The 19311-nt window shown below is 47.9% G+C and overlaps 1 protein-coding gene across 1 annotated transcript; it reads left to right on the top strand.

Moving 5' to 3' along the window:
- Positions 1-7452: 7452 nt before the first annotated feature.
- BATF3 (basic leucine zipper ATF-like transcription factor 3) lies at positions 7453-18384 on the top strand. The gene is made up of 4 exons (XM_021682547.1): positions 7453-7632; positions 8062-8070; positions 10318-10422; positions 18202-18384. Exons 1-4 carry the CDS (start codon positions 7552-7554, stop codon positions 18382-18384), a joined length of 378 nt encoding a protein of 125 aa, XP_021538222.1. The 5' UTR covers positions 7453-7551.
- Positions 18385-19311: the final 927 nt, after the last annotated feature.

Raw genomic sequence — 19311 nt, 5'->3', positions numbered from 1 at the left:
CCCAGTCTGTGGTATTTTGTTATGGCAACCTGGGCTGACTAAGACAATGATATTTGTAACAACGTTGTTTACATATAAGGAAAAACTGAAAACAACAGAGTAAAGTAATAGATATGTAGATTAACTGTGGTAAAGTTCTATAGTGGGAGGTTATGCCTGTTTAAAATGATGATGTAGATGCATATTTATTGTCACGGAGAGATGTAGATTAACTGTGGTAAAGTTCTATAGTGGGAGGTTATGCCTGTTTAAAATGATGATGTAGATGCATATTTATTGTCACGGAGAGAGGTTTATGATCTCAAGGGAAAAAGCAAGTTGGAGTATGGTTTTATGCATGTAAACACATATATGTGTATATCCTTACATTAAAAAATGTTGGAAAGTAATATATGTGTATTAGTCAGTGCTCTCCAGAGAAGCAGAACCAATAGGATATAAAGAGAGAGATACAAAAGAGGGGATTTATTATAGGAATTGGTTCCGATGGCTATGGAGTCTGAGAAGTCCCATAATCTGCCATCTTCAAGCTGGAGAACCAGGAAAGCTGGTTGTATAATTAAGTCAGAGTCCAAAGGCCTAAGAACCAGGGGTTGGGGGTGGTGTGGGGAGCTGCTGGTGTAAGTAGTCCCAGAGTCGGAAGGACCAAAATTGAAGAGCTCAGGAGCTCTGAAGTCCAATGGCAGGAGAAGATGGATGGATGTCCCAGCTCAAAAAGAGAGAAGGAATTCACCCTTCTGTTCCATTTGGGTCCTCAATGGATTAGACAATCTCCATATTGGTGAAGCAGGATCTTCTTCACTCAGTCTACTGAATCAAATGCTAATCTCTTCCAGAAACACCCGGAAATAATGTTTTACCAGTTAATCTGGGTGTTCCTTTGCCCAGTAAAGTTGACACATAAAATTGACTATCACAATATGCTAAAATATTAACAGAGTCATCTCTGTATGGGTGGGTGCATGGATAATGGGACGTCTTTCTCTTTTGTATGCTTTCCAGTCAACTCTAGATTTTATTATCATGTATGACCAAGAATCATAAAAATATCAAAGGTTATAAAGTCAGCTAGCTGACTCTTAGCCAGCTACCTGCTTACCTTTACTACAATGTCATTGGCTATCATACAACAGGGCTGACATCAGGAAAGGAATTTTCTCAATCTAAAAAAATGTACAATAAATTACAAATTAAAAAAACTGACAAATACCAAAAACAGCAGAAAAATACCTCATTTTTAATTACCTCCCTGACATACCTCTATAATACTTTTTTTCTTACAATTGTAAGCTGCATACTCTTTGTTCTCTTCTTCATAAGACAAGGCTTCTGTAATGTAGTGTTTCTATAATTGGAGTAGAAAGATAATCCCGTCTTTCCATGTGGCTGAAAATTTGACTTAAAAATATTCAGATAACTTCCTTCACAACACATTATTAGTAATGTCATTTTTTAGAATTGTCACATTTGGAAAAACCTCTAAGTTTTTTAATGTGTGAGTTGTAATATTTCAGGGCATTTCCTTTTGTTTTCCACAGATTCATCCTAAATGTTCTTAGAACTGGTGACACCCATCAAGCAATCATTACTGATGTCCTCACTGTAGTGGCACATTATCCTCATCAATGTCAGTGTTTCAACACAAGAGCAGCAAAAATGGTAAATGTTTTTCCATTGTGCATATGGTCCACTCTACTTCATTATTGCATCATCAGACCATACAAGAGCCTGTTCATTGCTTTCTTCTGATGTCTTTGCTTATAGTATAATCTGAAATTTGTTTTTACAGATTGCTTTTTCATGTCAGAAAATTTTCCATTGATTTTAATTGCTCATCTTCAACCCTTTTTTACATTTCACTAATTTTATATATTTTTTCTCTCAGTTCTTTAATACATAAATAAGTTTAGAAATGATAAAGGAGGGCGCCTGGGTGGCTCAGTTGGTTAAGCGACTGCCTTCGGCTCAGGTCATGATCCTGGAGTCCCTGGATCGAGTCCCGCATCGGGCTCCCTGCTCGGCAGGGAGTCTGCTTCTCCCTCTGACCCTCCTCCCTCTCATGCTCTCTGTCTCTCATTCTCTCTGTCTCAAATAAATAAATAAAATCTTAAAAAAATAAAAAAAATAAAAATAAAAATGTTTAGAAATGATAAAGGATGGTGCCGTTCGTATATGAACAAATCAGGAGTCTGTATTTTCTAACTTTTATTGAAAATATTCCAGAACACATTTCCAAACAACAATTAAAATGTTATAATCAAGCTTTATAAAATATGGCACCTAGCAAAGTAAACACTCCTTAAGGTATATTTATAATTACATAAGTTGTATTGTTGATTTCATTCCTGGCAGGAGAGGATGCTGTTTTGACTGGACAAACACAAGAACTCAATCCCCTGCTTACAATTTTGCATGTGTGATGATCTGGAGAATTTTCATAGATTTGCTTCTGGGGCCATACATTTCAAACGTTTCTCCACCATCCACATTGGTTTGATGCTGTGTGAAAATGTTCATTTCTCAGTACAAAAAACCTTCTCAGGTGAGTTAGCATGGTGGGCAGTAGGGATATTCCTGGCAGCCATACAGCTTGCAATAATATGACTCTAGACAGAAGTGACTGCAAACCACATACATATATCCCAATACAGAAGTACAGCTCTGATGAGCCTTCCTTGGCAAAGTCCCCCAGATGCCCATAGCCAGTTCAACACCACCAGACGTGAAGGGAGGTTGGGGTGAAAAGAGACAGTGGTCTTAACCATTTGTAGTTAAAATATCCCACTTTTGCAAATTTATTACAGCCTATCACCATATGAACACATTGCTAGGCCCCTTCTGGGTCTTGAAAGGGGCCTGCCTAAGTGAAGAACCGTAAGCCTATGCACACTGACTTCCTGGCACATGTGTCTTGGCCCCCATTGCTCTCAGTATCTTCCAAGCCCTCATCCCCACTCTCCTGGATTATTGCCATCACCTCTTGTTTCTTCCTTACCCCTGCTGGGCTGTTTTAAACACCTAGCCCAAAGGGATCCTATACAAGGTTAGATCATGTCACACTCTGTTCAAAAGTCCAATATTTTCTCATCTCGCTTCGAGTAAAAGCCTGCCCCATTGCCTTTCTGACCTCACCTCTTGGTATGCGGCCCTTCCTTACTACACTCCAGTGTCCTAAAGTTTCTGGAATGGTCAGGCATGCTTCCTAGGGGCTCTGGCATTTGCTGTTCATGCAGCCTGGATCACCCCTACCCAGATATGCACATGGCCCCCTCTCTCACCTCCTTCAGGAGAACCTTGCTTGGTCTGCCTTCACTATTCCCTATTTCTCATCCCTCCTTTATATTTCTCCATAGATCATCCCACCATCTAAATACTACATTTCCCCCGGCTAAATACTACATTTTGTTTATTGTTTATCTCCCTCCTCTAGAACGTGAGCTCCCTGAGGTGTGGATCTTGGCTTAGTCCATTGCCTGACACAATGACTGATTTCTGGTAAGCACAGGGGTCTCTGCCTTAAACTTTCCTTTCTCTAGCCCCACCAGAAGCCCACAGGATCACCTTCTGAGAAAGAGCAGGGAAAATATAGTTACTGGAAAGCCAGTTTCCCTAAAAGAGAGTGAGTAGTGACAGGGTTTCCTAGCATGTGAGCAACTTGTTTTTATAAAGAACTATTATCTTATGAAGTGAATCCCCAGAGGATTTCATCACTGAGCTATAAATCTCCTGCACCACCACCCCCTGTCCCTATAGATGTAATCCAGGGTCATTGTGGTAGTAATAGGAAATTGCCAAACCTTGTAATTTCTCTCCCCCAGTTCAAAGGAAAAACTACGGATAAAAAGGAAAGGCAGAAGAAGAAAAGGAGACATTTGAAATGTCTGTTCTTGTTTATCTTTCCTTCATTTTCATTGTTTTTTCTCCTTCTGACCTAGAACAAAATGAACCAGAAAATATTACAGAAAAGCAAGAAAATAGGCTGTCAGTAGAGCATCCCACTTGGTCAAAGAGGTGTTGGCATTCTGGTGTGACAAATGAGCTTAGTATCAGGGAAAGCAATAGTTAGTGCTTGTAAATATAAAATGTTTTAAGATGTGAACATAATAAAATGTTCTCCAAAAAGTTAAAAAAAAAAAAGGAAAAGGAAAATTACTTATAATCCCACCACCACAGCAGAAAAGCTACCACTTTGTTCTATTCTCTTCCAATTTTTTCTTACATGCATATACTTTGTCATTGTGGTAAAAAAAAAAAAACAGCATAAAATTTACCATATTAACCATTTTTTAAGCATATAGTAGAGTAGTGTTACACATTTTTTGTACGTGTTATACTTGCACTTTTTGTAACCCAATTTTTTTTCTCACTTTTATCTTATATCCAATAAATCTTCCATGTGGCAAATCTGCATGCTTGTAATTTTAAAGATGCATACTGTTCTACTTCATGACTAAAACATATTTTAGTCAGCCATTCCCCTATAATTGGACATTTATGTTGCTTATAATTTTTTACTTTTAAAAATATGAGCTTTCAGTGCATATAGTATTTTTCTCTTTAGTATTTACAGTGATCTTCCTATGATGATTTTCTAGAACTTTTCTAAGGAAAATGAAGTCAAAAGCGATGATTATTTCATGGTTCTTAAAAATGACAATAAATTTGCTTTCCAATAAGTTTGTACCAATTTACAACAATGCCAATGAAATATGAAAGCAGCAATTTCACCACACTCTCACCAACATTTGATACTTTTTATTTTGCTAACTTAATATTTTTAAATGTTTCTCATGCTAATATATATTTTTTCCTATATCTATTTTCCTTGATTATTTCCTCTGTTGGGAAATAACAGTTCATGTCCCTTGTGCAGTTTACTTTTGAGAGGCTGTCTCAATATTGTTCTTATTCCTTTTCATGGGCTCTATATATAGCAGAGATTTTAACCCTTTATCATAGCTATTGTGAATATTTTTTCCCCATCTCTTTGTAATTTCTGGGCATGCTCTCATCTAAAGCACATTAACAGTCTTTTTTTTTTTTTTTTAAAGATTTTATTTATTTATTTGACAGAGAGAAACACAGCGAGAGAGGGAACACAAGCAGGGGGAGTGGGAGAGGGAGAAGCAGGCTTCCCGCTGAGCAGAGAGCCCAGTGAGGGGCTTGATCCCAGGACCCTGGGATCATGACCTGAGCCAAAGGCAGACGCTTAACAACTGAGCCACCCAGGCGCCCCAGGACTTGAACATTCTTGTACAGTTCAGATCTTTCCAATATGATATCTCCTGTCACATGTTGTCTTAGAAAACTCTATGATGTCTTAATCCCAGGGCTTTAATAAAGAATTTAATTCTGTTTTATTTCCATGATTTTATTTTCTGTGTCTAATTATTTAATCCATTCATTTTGATGTGTAATAGGTAGGTCAATTGACCTGTTCCTTAAATGCTTGCTAGTTAACCAAGACTCCTCCTTTATATTTTAAGAGACCCGTGAATGAAGTAAGAGAGTAGGCCTATGGCTATAGAAGAGTTCTCGTGTACTGGGACTTGGATCCAGGCTCTGTGGGGAGCGAAGTAGAAGGTACAGCCCCCAGAGGGGGAACAGCAGAGTGGCGATACTCAGAATGCATGATGGGACTGCACCTAAATGTCCGCTGTGCTTTCACCTTACCCTTTCCCTTCCTAACCAGCACTGGAGAATGAAAGCACTTCTGAAAATTCAAGACCACTTGACCCAGAGGTTTTCCTATCTTGCTAGAGTCCTCATGTTTCCAGGAATTGAGGGCTCTCAGTCGACCTACTGCAATGAATTTACGGCGCACGTGTGTGTGTGTGTGTGTGTAGCGCTGTACTACGAACACCGTGTACCTGTGTGGTTTGCAAAAGTAATAGCTCCGGGGCAACCATGAGTGAGGTAGCATGATGACAAGGATAAACGAGAGATGAGAAGATAAATCTAGGCGGATAACCTAATGTAGAGATGGCTCGGCTGTGTAGCCCTGATGGTTTAGGGGTATGGCACTGTCCCTAGAAAGAGGTGCTCCCACCCTCAGTCCTCCCCGCTGCCTGGCACCTCAGCCCTCTGTTCGGTCGGTCGAAGCCCCTGATCCCACGGACAAGATCGTCCACTTATTTTCCTGCCCCCACGCCAGGCAATCAAGTTCACTCAAGCTGCGTCTCAAAGCTGTTGCCAGGGTCTTAAATCCTGGCGGAGAGCCACGTGCCCTGGACTGAGAGCCCGAAGTGCCCGCCCCCCATCCCCTGCCGCTGCCCACGAGCCTCAAGACTTAAGCGACCACAGTCGGAAGGCAAGTCTGACCTCCTGGTGCTGGTTCCCACCCGCCCATCTAGGTTCGCGGTTATCTTTCTTTCAGGGCTCGCAGTAAGTATGCGACCACAAACCCGAAACCGCTCGTTTTTTCTTTGCTGGGACCAAGTACGATACTGCTTGACTTTGTATCTTTTCACTGGCAGGCAGGTGGAGGGGAACGCTCCAATACCTCTACCCTGTCCCCAGTTTGGCATTAAGGCACGCAGAGCATCTTGTCACTTTAATCTTGAAAAAGAAAAAGCATCTGAGGTTCAGATCCTGCCAACAGTGACGTCCACCGTGGCAGATTCGCTCTCAGGACAACCTCCTCCTCCCCACCCCACACGGAGGGAATTCACCCTCGGGGCCGCCCCGCCTCGCTCTCTCCCACCGCCCTGCGGCGCCCGTGGGAAGAAGGACACATGTCCCCCGCAGAGAGGCCCTGGGGAGCCGCAGCTCTCAGGGTGCGCAGCGGGACCCGGCAAAGCTGGCCCTCCGGCCCCTGGCCTGCGCCTGGCGGGCAGGGGAGCCGCGGGTCGAGGAAGGAGTGAAGAGTGGCGCCTGGGTGACCGATCGCCCCGAAGAAAGTCCCGAGAAAGTGTGATTCCTGCGCTAGGGAGAGGCGAGGCGGGTGCTCAGGAAGATGCCATAATGGGACCGGGAAACAACACCCCCCTCGCCCCGCCCAAGCCACCCACTTGTGTCTCTCAGCCTGAGTTCCCCGAGAGCGGCCGAAGGACCCCAAAGGCTGCGCTGCGTCTCCTTGAACCCCTAGCCGTCCCAGCGTCACCTCTCTTGGGGGGGCTTCGCGTTCCCTCCCGGGTTTCGGAGCCACCACGTGACTTCCACGAAGCGCAGGGGCCCAGCGGAAAGCCGCGGCAGGGGTGGGATTTGGGACCCCGAGGTGCGGCGAGAGGGCGGGGAGAGGAGGAAGCGGGGCGGGAGTGAGAGAAGGAGGGGCGGGCAGACTCGGGGACGCGCAGGCCGGCGGGCCGGGGCGAGGGGTGGGGAAACCCGGGCAGTGCGGCGGCCGCACGCGCCGGGAGAGCGGGAAGCCCGAGGGGGCGGGGCGGAGGGCGGTGGCCGGCAGGTGCGGGGGCGCGAGGATGCGGGTGACCCGAGAGTGCCGGTAAGGCAGTGGCCCGCGTGCAGGGCGCGGCGGGCCGCGCGGCCGCTCCTCCGCTCCTCCGCGAGGCTGCGCGGCGGGGCGGGCCACGCTGGGCCGGAGGAGCGCCCGGCATGTCGCAAGTGCTCCCGGCGGCCGGCAGCGTCCTGCAGAGGAGCGTCGCGGCGCCCGGAAACCAGCCGCAGCCGCAGGTAGTGACCTAGAGGCTCAGGGAGGCCCGCGGGCATGCGGGTATGGGAGCGCCGAGGGGCACGAGGAGATGGGTCTGGGGCTCCGGGGTGGTGAACTCTGAGTGCTGGGGTGAAGGGAGCTGCGGGAGCCAGAGACCGGCAGGACTGGGGGCGCGGGGTGGGTCCGGGGACCCCGCGGGCGCCTCTGCCCGGTGGTCCCCAGCTCACGCACGGTGCCCGCCGCGTCCGGAACGGTGACCCGGCTTCTGCGCCCCGGGAAGCGGAGAGACCGGAGGGCGCAGACGCCCAGGCACCGTCCACGCTTTCCCGCACGTGGGATCCGCGCTGTCCCGGTGTCGCCATCCTGGCGCTGGCGCCCGCTGCCACCCTACCGCCGGCACGCGTGACCCTTCCCGGGCGCCAGCGTGCGCAGAGGGGAAATTCGGCCCGAAGGAGCAGCTCGTATCCAGGCACTCCCAACGTCTACCGTCCGAATGGGGAACTCGGGACCCATCAGCCTAAGGGTGCGGGGTGGGGGCCCACAGTGGGAGGACTCCAACCCCGCTGCTGGTGGAAACCCCTCCGCCCGCATTCAGCCCTCCATGCTGTGCTCGGCAACATTTACAACTGCGTACTCAGGAAACTGAGATAAAGTTGCCCGCGGGGATGGCCATCAGAGAACTTCCCACTCTGCTGCTCTGTACAGTCTTCATCGTTATGCACCCCCCCTTCCCAATTCGATGCCTGGCACGTAGTGTCATCAGGTGACGCTAGAGAGTCACACATTTCTGAGTTTGGACCTCGGTTTTACCACACAGGCTGAGTGGCCTTGGGCATTTTGCTTAACTACTTTGAGCCTCAATTTCCCCACCTGTAAAATGAATAATAACCTCTGGAGATTTTTATGAGGACTAATTAAGATATAGTTAATAACTTATGACTATCTTAACACTTTGCTTCCCTCTTTCTGTTTTGATTAAATGTTACTGCTGGGTTATCAGGTGTGATAGGTGATAAATCCAGTTTACAGGGTCTGCTCCCAGAAAGCAGGATGCAGGTTTTTTCCTTGGGCTCTATGACTTTTTGATTGTGAACAAAAAGGCATGATTTCGTGACAAGCACTATGGGAGACTCAAAAAATAGCAACCTCCACAGAGGTTACTAAGGGTATACCATGTGCTGGGAGCTTTAGGATAAAATCTCATTTTATCATATGCTAGTCCCAAGCATTAGGCTGTTAGAATGATTTCTGCAGTGATTACGGATCAGTTGTTCAGGGCATGCATCTCCAGTGCCTAAAACAGTGCCTGGCACATGGCAAGTACTCAGTTAATACTTATTGAAAGAATGAATGACTCACACTTAACGATAAATGAGAAAATTGAACATTCAGAGAATTTAAGCCATTTCCCCTAGGCTATATTGACAGTAAGAGACAAAACCAGGGGCTATGTATTTCTAAAGCTAAAGTTCTGTCCTGTACACCACATTTTGCCCCTGTGGTGTTCTGTTTATGTTAACCAAGGCTTCTTTGCCTCTAAAAAACTACATTTTAACACCTTGTGCCTGTTCCCTTAAGCATTTCTTCCAGACCACATCAATTTGTTATATTATTTATATATGTTATTCATCTGTCTCCTTCTATAGGCTTATATTCTTCCACATACTGAAAATTCTTTACCCACTGGAACTTGGGGAGAAGATAAGTGTCTCTCATATTTGGAATACAAGACCAGATAAAATAACTGAAATTACCCATTATTTTATATTATCAATATTTGCTTTCCATTAATGTTAATAATTGAGTAGCTTTCCTGTGTTTGTATCCTACTAACCTCTTGGCTTTTAAACTGTTTAAAGGTAGTATACCCCCTCCCCGCCCCTTTGGTACCTTCTCAGAGGGTTCCGGAAAGCAAATACTCTCTACTTCTCCATGTTTTTTTCTATAACTGAAGTGTTTTTACCTTGGTAGGTACATTTTTTTTTAGCCTGCCTGCTTCAGGATAACTCTTGAAGGATTCGACTAGGTTTGGTTAAATCTCATATAGAGCTGAGAGCTTTCAAGACACATCATCAGTTTGCTTTCTGATTCACTCCGACCTGTGAAACAAAATGTCCATCAAGCATTGTTCAAACGAGGTGGTGTTTAAGATCATTTGGTGTGTTGGTAGAGTTGTGTGGTTGCAATTAGTTACCAGTGTAAAATTTGCATTCAGTATCAAAAGTACCTGTTTGTGTGTGGTGGTGTAAGGCCTGGCATACAGCAGGTTCCAGAGAGCACATGCCTTCTGCCTTCCCTGTTCTCAGATGGAAGTTCACACTGCACCTCTTCCAGGCACACACCCTGTGGGGTAGAGGTTTATGAACGTTTGTTTGGAGTCCAACAGACCTGAGTTCCACTTCCCATTTACCCACTTACTAGCTGTGATACCTGGAGCAAGTTCCTTACCCCCTCTGAGTTTCTTATCCTCATCTTTTAAATGGCAGTGACAGCACACATTTCTCAGGGGCGTCATGGGGATGAACAGCTAAACTCAGCCACTGCACATGGCTGAACAAGGGGCTACTGCTGTCCCACCCATGTAGCAACAAGCACTGCCGGGACTACAAATAAAATGGTGAAGTGATGCTGGGGAAAGAGACAGGACAGAGGAGGGTGAAGGAAGGCGCCCCAGAGGTTAGCACACCTAACCAGACATTTCCCCCCAGAGCCCAGAGGATGATGACCGGAAGGTCCGAAGGAGAGAAAAAAACCGAGTTGCTGCTCAGAGAAGTCGGAAGAAGCAGACCCAGAAGGCTGACAAACTCCACGAGGTGAGCCTGTGGTTGGGACAGAGCCACATTAGGGCCACGGAGAGGAGCCAGCCTCCGCCCTCACACTGTGGTGGTGGCCCTAAGGTCATGTCCCGGTCACCACCAGTTTGGACACGTACGTCTTATTTCACTGCGTCCTTCCAGCCCAGTATTCTGAGTCTTCACTGACACCTTTCTCCCTCATCCGCTGGTTGTTCCTCACTCTCAGGTTCCTTCAATATAAATCAAAACAAAATGAAACAAAACCTCCTCTTGATCCCATTTTCCTTTTTAAGCTACTGTCCCATTTATTTTCTTTCCTTCCTCCCTTCCCTGCTCCTTCCGGAGAGACCCTCCGTCTCCATGAGCTCAGTGCCATTTATTCCCCAGTCCTCCGTGCTAGCGTTTCTGCGACCCCTCCCCACCCAGCACGCACGCGCATGCACGCACACCGCCCTACGCAGGCGCCCACGTGCGCGCGCACGCACACACAGAGCTTCCTACAGAAGCTGCTCCCAAGGAGACCCCTAGTACCTTGGCACTGCCTGATCCAGGGGCTTCTTTCTAGACTCATCAACCGTGACCTTCCTGGAACAATTGACACCGTTGACCCTACCCCCTCTCTGAGACCTTCTTTCAAGGTCTTTAGCTTCTAAGAGACCGCATTTCCCACTTGACCCTCCTAACCACCTTTCTTCTCAGTTTCTTTGCTACCTTCTCTTCCTCTGTCAGTTCTCTTAAGTGTTGATGTTGACCACGCTTTCAGACCCTGTCCTTTTTCCTTCCCGCCCTGGAAGATATGATCTGTTAATCTGTTCTCTCAGCATTAGCTCCCCACGTTGATTGCTCCAGGCAGGACCTCAGTTCCAGACCCCCGAACCTGTATCTCCAGTGTCTGCTTAGATGTGTCCAGATGGGTCTGCTGCAGGCTGCTTGGATGCAACGTGACCGTGATATGTGTGTTTACACTGAGACTCTCTCTTCTCACTGTCTTAAAGTTGAGTTAATGGACCTAACCACCTTTCTCATCACCCACATCAGGAACCTGGGGTTTATCCTAAACTCTTCCATTTTCCTCTACCCTTATGCATAATCCCACGTAATCTCACAGCCAGGACATGAGAATTGCCCTATCAGGACTGGCCTCAAAGGCATCCAAGCGTCTGTCCAAAGAATTGGTGACGGTTCTGAACTCTCACCTTTAGACAGGGATGGTGTGAATAATTGAGGATTTTAATTTAGCCCTTCCCTGCCTGCTCTCATCACAGCTTATCTTAGCAAGGTGAGTCTGGGGGCATTGACAGCATAGCAGATACCGAGGTGTTATGAGGGGGAAAAACGATCTCTGAAAACCTTTTCACAGTGAACTGAGAACAGATTTAGGATGCATATAGTCCAGGGAGAGGTGACCCACTGATAGAAATTCACAGTGGGCATAAATTACAAATATCAGACTCTTTCCTGGAAATAGGAAGGCTGGCCCCTAAAAAGAGATAGGATCCTCAGGTGAGGATCAGAGAAGGTCCTTCCCAGCCTGAATTGGCCCTGTAAACTTTCCAAAGAAGAGGTGGGATGTCCTTTGCCTCCTTTCTTCCTTCCCCCTTGCTCCTGAAGCAGTCCTGGTTCTAGCCTCATGTTACCAGATAACCCCAGAAGGCACTTGCGGCTCAATTAGTGCATGGCCCTGCGTTCAGATCCCGTGTGCCAGCTGGGCAGCCAGGGCCCTTCCCCTCAAGAAGCTTCTCGTCCAAGCCAGGTGCATTAATATAAGAAAACACTAGGGGACACTCAGTTGTAAGTCCCAAGTGATTATGTCCGTGGTGGTGGCTAAATGACATCGACAAGACCTTCCATGGAGCAAGGGCGAGTAGATTCATTCCACAAATATTTGTTAGCACCACCATGGGCAAGTCCTTGCTGCTGGGTCACAGAGAGGAGTAAGATCTCATTCCTACTTTTGGAAGCATAAGAGTTTTCAAGGAAAGTGTATTCTTTTCCTATGGACTCTGTAATAAATTATGACAAATTTGGTGGCTTAAAACAACACAGATTTATTATCTTACAATTTTGGAAGTCAGGTGTCTGGAATGGGTCTCATGGGGCTAAAATTAACAAGAGGGCTGCATTCTTTCCAGAGGCCCCGGAGAAGAATCCATTTCCTTGCCTTTTCTGGCTTCTAGAGGCTTCTGTGTTCCCTGGCTTGTGGTCCCCTTCCATCTTCAAAGCCAGCACTGGCTAGTTAAGTCTTTTTCATGCTGCGTTACTCTGACACTGTTGTGTTGTTACATCTCCTCTGACTCTTGAGTTCTTCTTTCCTTAAGGACCCTTGTGATTACATTGGGTCCACCTGCATAATCCAGGATAATCTTCCCAACGTTCAGATTCTTAATCACATCTGCAAGGTCTTTTTTGCCACACAAGGTAACATAGTCACAGATTCCAGAGGTTGGATGTAGACATCTTTGCGACATGTTTGGGAGGCCTTTATTCTGCCTACCTCAGAAGGTAACATAAATACTACAGTGTCAAAGAAGACGGGTTTCTCTCAGTATCTGTCATTGTTGGATTTGATACCCAAATGAGCCAGATGCCTGGGAAAGTTAGGGGTGGTACCACATTTACTCCTGCCCAATCCCTCTTAGAACCATGGTGGGGGGGCCCTTCTGTAGGGTTCCTAGCTTCTTCTGCTGTCCATACACTGTGTCACATGACCAATTATGCCAGGTGCTCTTTTGGGAAATGGGACTAATTGATCTGAAACCCAGTCCCTCCATGGGAGAACACTCCCTTCTCTGACTCTGTGGAGCCAGAAGACTAGATCAGGTTTACCCACCACTGGCACATCACCTCATCAAGGCCAGTCTTGTTGAGAAACACAGTGTTCAGGAGGCCAGGACAGTGGCTCCATCCATATACAGACCCCAAAGCTGTAGCCCATACCTTTACTGTCCCTAGCTACATACTAGTGTTATTGGTCACAAGGGGAGGTGGGGAAGCAGGTGGCTGGCTCAGGAAAATGGAAACACATCCCAATCCTAAGGTAGAACAGGAATGTCATCTCTGGGCCGAAGGGTAGCACACAAATAATAGCTCTGCTGTTAATTCCTCACCTCCTTCCAGGGAGGGCATCCCAGTTATGGGGATCTATGTTCTGCGGGGCCAACATAGGAAAAAAAAACTGTAAATATAGTAAAAAAATGAGTATTTTTTTTTAACTTTGAAAAAAAATCTGCATATTGAGGGTGGGGTATCTGGTTTAAAAATGTGGTGAAGAATTGTTTTACTGTGCTCCAAGGAGTGAGTTGAGGGCAGAGCCCCTAGCACACTGCTCAGGGTCATGGCAGAAAAGCCTGTCAGGCCCCCTTGGGCTCCAGGCCACGTCAAGGATGGGGCAAGCGAGGACCAGACACAGTCTCAGAAAACTCCTCCAACCTGGGATCAGGCCTGCTCTCTCAGAGACTCTAAAGGGTGCAGAAAGCTGCCACCTCGTAGCCAGGGCCGCCGCCACTCCCTGGAGCTTAGCCCATGAGCAGGGCTTATACTCAGTCCTTTCTCTATCCCATCCTGTGGCGTAGCATTGCTGCATATCTCAAAAGAATTCAAGATCTTTATTTGCCTATCTTGCATACCACGAAGGGGACTATTTAGAGCTTGTTTAGAGTTCCCACCTTTCTCTCCTGCCCACCTCATTCACTCACCTTGAGCCTCCCTTACCTCCAGCACCCTGAGAAACCTCCTCCAGTGTTAGCTCCTAGAAGCCTCTGGGCCACCTCCAGCCGCTCCCAGTTCTCCATGGGGGGGGGCGGGGACAGTCCGTCAGGGCGGGGCCTCCCTGGAGGGCAGGGCCCGGAGAGCCTGAGAGAGGCTGGGGTCACTCTTCAATCTGAGTTTTCCCCTCAGAGAGGTGGTTGCTGGAAGCCCGAGTGTGGTGCCGAGAAGCTGTTCCTAACGTGTGTCTTTGTACCTCAGCGCTCACTGTGGCTTTTCAAATCATCCTGTTGAGACGCTTACACTTCTCATGGGGATTTCAGCCCCTATTCATCTCTGAACATTAGGCACACGCCTGAGTCCACATCCACAAATAGGGACGCGCGTGAACAGTCCAGCTCTCTACAGCAGGCTGAAAGGTGTCTCAGAAGTGGGTCAGACTGGTTCAAGCCAGGCAGCCCAAGGTGTAAGACTGAGAAAGAACATTGAGTCAGAAAAGGAAGGCAGTAATGCCATCCTCAGGAACCCCAAATGTCAGCAACTGACAGATTTCTTGGGCAATTCGGTTGTGGTCTGTGTTGTCATGGCTTCTTCAGATGTTGCATGTTCTAAGAGAATGCTTCATGTCATCCCCCCTTAGTTCAGAAACTGATGATGACACCAATTTGTACAGCCCGTCCTGATGACACAATTTTTCTGCTGGGAAGGAGATCAGAGTAGGGCTTGGGAATAGGCTTTATTGTAAAATCCTGAGCACTTACAGCCCTTTACTGCTGGTAACCACTTCGGGGAAATTTGGGGCCAGGCACTGCCAAGTGAAAGCAGAATTACTTCCTTGCTCAAGGGTTGCAGTTGACCTTGAAATCAGGTTCCAAGCCTGCACGACCTTGGAAAAGTCACTGCGCCTCTCAGAGTTTCACTCTCTTCGCTTGTGAAATGGGGTCTGTGTGTGGCTGTGCCCTCCTGATGGCCTTTTCCACCCCCTCATTTCCTTTCTTCCTCCGCTATCATCTCTGGTCCTGGGGACCCACATTAGCTCATTTGCCGGTTTTTCATCCTTGGACCCTGGATACCCCCAGACAGGCCCTCATTCCACAGTCAACCTCTCTTAGATGCCCAGACTAGGGTTTCTTAACTTTGGCACTGTTGACATTTGGGGCCAGATAATTCCTTGTTTGGGGGGCACTGTGCTCTGTAGGATGTTTTTCACGTATGTCAAGTCCAGGTACCTTCTTCTCGGTGTGAAGGGGGTCTTATTCTTTCCCCTTTCATCCCCGCATCCTCTCACCTCCTTTCCACCTGTCCCAGCTACTCCTTTTATTTTTGTTGAGCTGGCCTCACCGGAAGATCTTGACTTCTTCTCTCCTTTTTATTCCCTCAGCTCCATGAAAGTCCCTTACCAGGTTTATGAGTAAAAGTCAAATCCCAGAAGACAAAGTCCCCACAGAGAAGGCAGACGAGGAGCCTGCTGGACTGGGGTTTGGGGGAAGCAGTGGTACCTCAGGAAGACGTTAGGCAGTGTGGCCCCTCATGGCTTTCAGAGATAAAGCTCAGAAGCTCACAGCATCCTGCCACAAAATTCAATAAATATAGAAGGGCAAACAAGCTAATACAGAAATAGAATATTCTGCCACAGCAAGAGACTTTCCTGTTTTTTGGAATCTAGTTAAAATGTTAGCTCATTGAAACCTATTGGTTGAGAGGACGCGGGGATGGATCATTGGAACATATATTCTCCATTTTACTGGGAGGTGAAGAGCATTTCTAGATGCGGGGTGGAGTGCGCGCGTGTGCGTGCGTGTGCGTGTGCGTGCGTGCGTGTGCGTGTGTGCGTGCGTGTGCGTGTGTGTGTGTGTGTACACGCACTCCACAGAGCTGCAGCCTGTCATCCCGCTGCTGCAGGCAGCCTTCCCGCAATGACTGTCCCTGTCTTCCCATTCACACGCTCCCTGGCCCACGGAGGGCTTGTTGCTGTGATGTAGGTGGAATTCGGGCTCCAGGACCAGAGCCTGTCAGAGGCCAGAGGACAGCGTGAGGAGTTGGGGTTGGCAGGAGGGCTGAAGGCGGAATGGAGCCCATGCACTAGTGAAGTCAGTGACCTGGGACAGCCTTCCGGGGGGGGGGGGGGGGGGGAGGGTGCAGCTTGCTGCCTTGGAGAGTATTCCAGACCACCCTGAGGGCCTGCTTGGGGAGGGCTCAGATGGCCTCTGTGTGTAGCCCCTCTGGTGCCTAGAGGTGGGGAGGGAAGGAAGCGGGTGAGAGAAGGAGGCAGAGGAGTCACTGGGCAGTTCCCCATCAGGCACGGCTACAGGAGAGGGTAGAAGAGGCTCCTAGGTGCTATACATTTCTGATCTTTGGGGAGCGATCTTATTTAGTATAAGTAAGATTGAATAGGATACAAGATTGAATAGAACACATAATGAGGGATGTGGTTCCATTAGGTGCTGTGATCAGGGAAGCCTTCCTGGAGGTGGTGGGCTTGAGCTGGGCTCACACAGAAAAGGAGGAAGGTAGTCTAGTGGAAGAGAATAGCATTAGCAAAGGGGCAGAGTTGAGAATTTGCATGTGCTTTAGAGGCCTGCAAAAAGATCAGACTTTTTTAGTGATATTTTAAAAAATTTACTAGTCAGAGAAAAGATGTGTTGGATAATAATAAGGTTGGGTTGCCACCTCAGGAAATGCATGGTAAACAAAATTGCAGCAAGATTTAAATAAGATTGTCAGCTTTGAGATGGTCTCTATTGGCATGCCTTAGGGCTCTGCCATTGGCCAAGTGTTGTAGAACTTGTCAGTGACTTGGAGGAAGAAAAGGAAGACCTACTTATCAAGTTAGTGGACAGCTTACAGCTGTGTAGTATCGTGATCTGTGAACTGACACGTTAAGATTCAGGAAGATTTTGCTAGGCTGGAAGATGCCCAAGTGAACAGAGTGAAAGTCAGGAGAAGTGGATGTAGAGCCCACACTTAATCTTCAGAACATCAGTCATCATCCAAATATAGACAGAGAAGCAGCAGAGGTGAACAAAACTTGCACTTCTCTGCAAGCTCAGGGAGACTCCCCAGGGTGAGGTGGCTGCAGGTGTGTGTCCAGCCCCAGGGCAGGCCACCTCCATACATCTCCCTTTGCATGGTCAAGCTGTCCCCAGAATCATGCACTGCCCTTTGGGAATGACACTTTTTCAGAGAGATCCCGGCAGATGAGAGTGTGTGTTGGGATGACCTCCAGGAGGGCAGAAGGACCAGAAGTCTTAAAACCCAAGGAACTCAGGATGCCTGAGACAGTTGAGCTCAGAGAATACCTAAGGGGAAGTGGTATGGGGCTGTCTCCTAATATTTCAAGAACTGTGATGTTGAAAAAGTATTGAATTTACTCTGTGTGGTTCCATAAGGTGGAACCAAGCCCAATAGGTGGGTTTGAAGGAGCAAGAGATTTTGTATCAGTGCAAAGAGAAGTTTTCTGATAGAGCAGCTCAGAACTGGCGGGGACTGTCCTTTGAAGAAGAGAGTGCCCAGCACACGTTGGATGTCTGTTTTCTGCATTGTGTGGGTTGGGCTGAGCCCCTCCGGGTGTAAGTCTCTGAAAACTTGGATATAGTGGGAACTTCACAGATGAGTGTTGGGACGAAGCCAAGGCAAGGGATACTTTCATTCATTTACTCATGCTGTCAGCAAACACGTATTATGTTCCAGGCGCTGTTCCAGGTGCTGGGGCCACAGCAGTGACCCCAACAGAGATCTTCAGAGAGCCGCTCAGCAGTTGGGGGAGGGGAGGTGGGCTGCACAGGGGCATGAGGGAACTTTTAGGAGTGACGGGAACGTTCTCTTGATCCACGTTGGTTGACATTTGCCAAAACTCACTGAATGAGACCCCTAGAACTGGTGTATTTTACTTGATGTAAATCGTATCTCAGTCAGGTTGATTCAAAAGCACAGCCCTGCCCTTGTGGACCTTTCATCCTGGTGGGAGGAGAGCAACACGAAGCAAGCAAAGTGGTGGAAGGGGGCGCGGTTCGGGAGGAAGCCCCCCACCCCCCCGGGGGGGGGGGGATGTGGTTGCAGCCACCAGTTCACGCATTCTGCGTCTCTGTCCAGGAGTACGAGTGCCTGGAGCAAGAGAACACTGTGCTGCGGAGAGAGATCGGGAAGCTGACGGAGGAGCTCAAGCATCTGAGCGAGGCACTGAAGGAGCACGAGAAGATGTGCCCGCTGCTGTGCCCCATGAACTTTGTGCCAGTGCCACGGCCGGACCCTGTGGCTGGCTGCCTGCCCCGATGAAGCCCGAGGATCGTCCTCCTCTGCCGACGGAGGAGCCTTGGTCTTTTTCACATCTGGGCGGAGGGTGGGGAGGAGGTTTCCCTCCGCATCTGTGTCCAGGGGGACCGGGGGCCAGGTCACCTCCTCGGAGCTCCTGGCCATGTCCTCAGCGGACGGCTCTGCAGGACACTCCTGCGGGCGCCTCTCAGAGCCCTGAGCGGATCTGGGCAGGGAGGCCACCCTCAGGAGTCACCTCAATCCACTTTGGCAGCTAGTAGGTTCCCTGCTGTGTAGAATTATTACCTCTAGAATTTGAATAATAAAGATGGTTATGATCTCTCCTTTTGCCAAGTTCTTGGAATTTGGAAATACAATACGTTTCCTAGTCCTGGAGAGGTCGTCACCTTCTGTCTTCTCAGGCTGTTTTGTGGCTCCTGGGTCTTGCTTTCTCCTCCTGGTCATCATCCCCGAGGCCGTAACTGTGCTCGATGCAAGGGGCATGTTTGTGGGCCTGCAGAGCAAAGGCCAGTGGGACTTCTTGCCACCCCAGCTGGGTCACCAAGGGATAGTCATGATGGGCATGACTCGTGCTTGTCTTCTGTTTTGGGTAGCCCTCTGTCTCAGTCAACACCCCCGCCCATGCTGGACTCTCATGGGAACTGTTCTATTCCAGGCTGGTGTTCCTGTCTTCTCTGTACACTCCTGGGCCATCTCCCCATTCCATAAGTAGGCGTAGGATCAGAGGACAATTTCACTTTATGTTAGTATGAGTCACGACAGAATGGGGAAATCTGTCCCCTAGTTTAAAAAAACAAATATTTTGGCAGATGAGGAGAGCAATTTCCTTTCAAAAGTCCCGTCTAACTATTATTTCAGGAAAAGCAGAACCAAGACAAGTCAAAGGTGGCCCCAGTGAGAAAAGCAAAATGGCGGAGGACTCCCCATCCT

This window comes from Neomonachus schauinslandi, chromosome 6 (genome assembly GCF_002201575.2).
Source record: "Neomonachus schauinslandi chromosome 6, ASM220157v2, whole genome shotgun sequence".
NCBI classification, from domain to species: Eukaryota; Metazoa; Chordata; class Mammalia; order Carnivora; family Phocidae; genus Neomonachus; species Neomonachus schauinslandi.
This window is presented reverse-complemented; position numbering and strand designations above follow the sequence as displayed.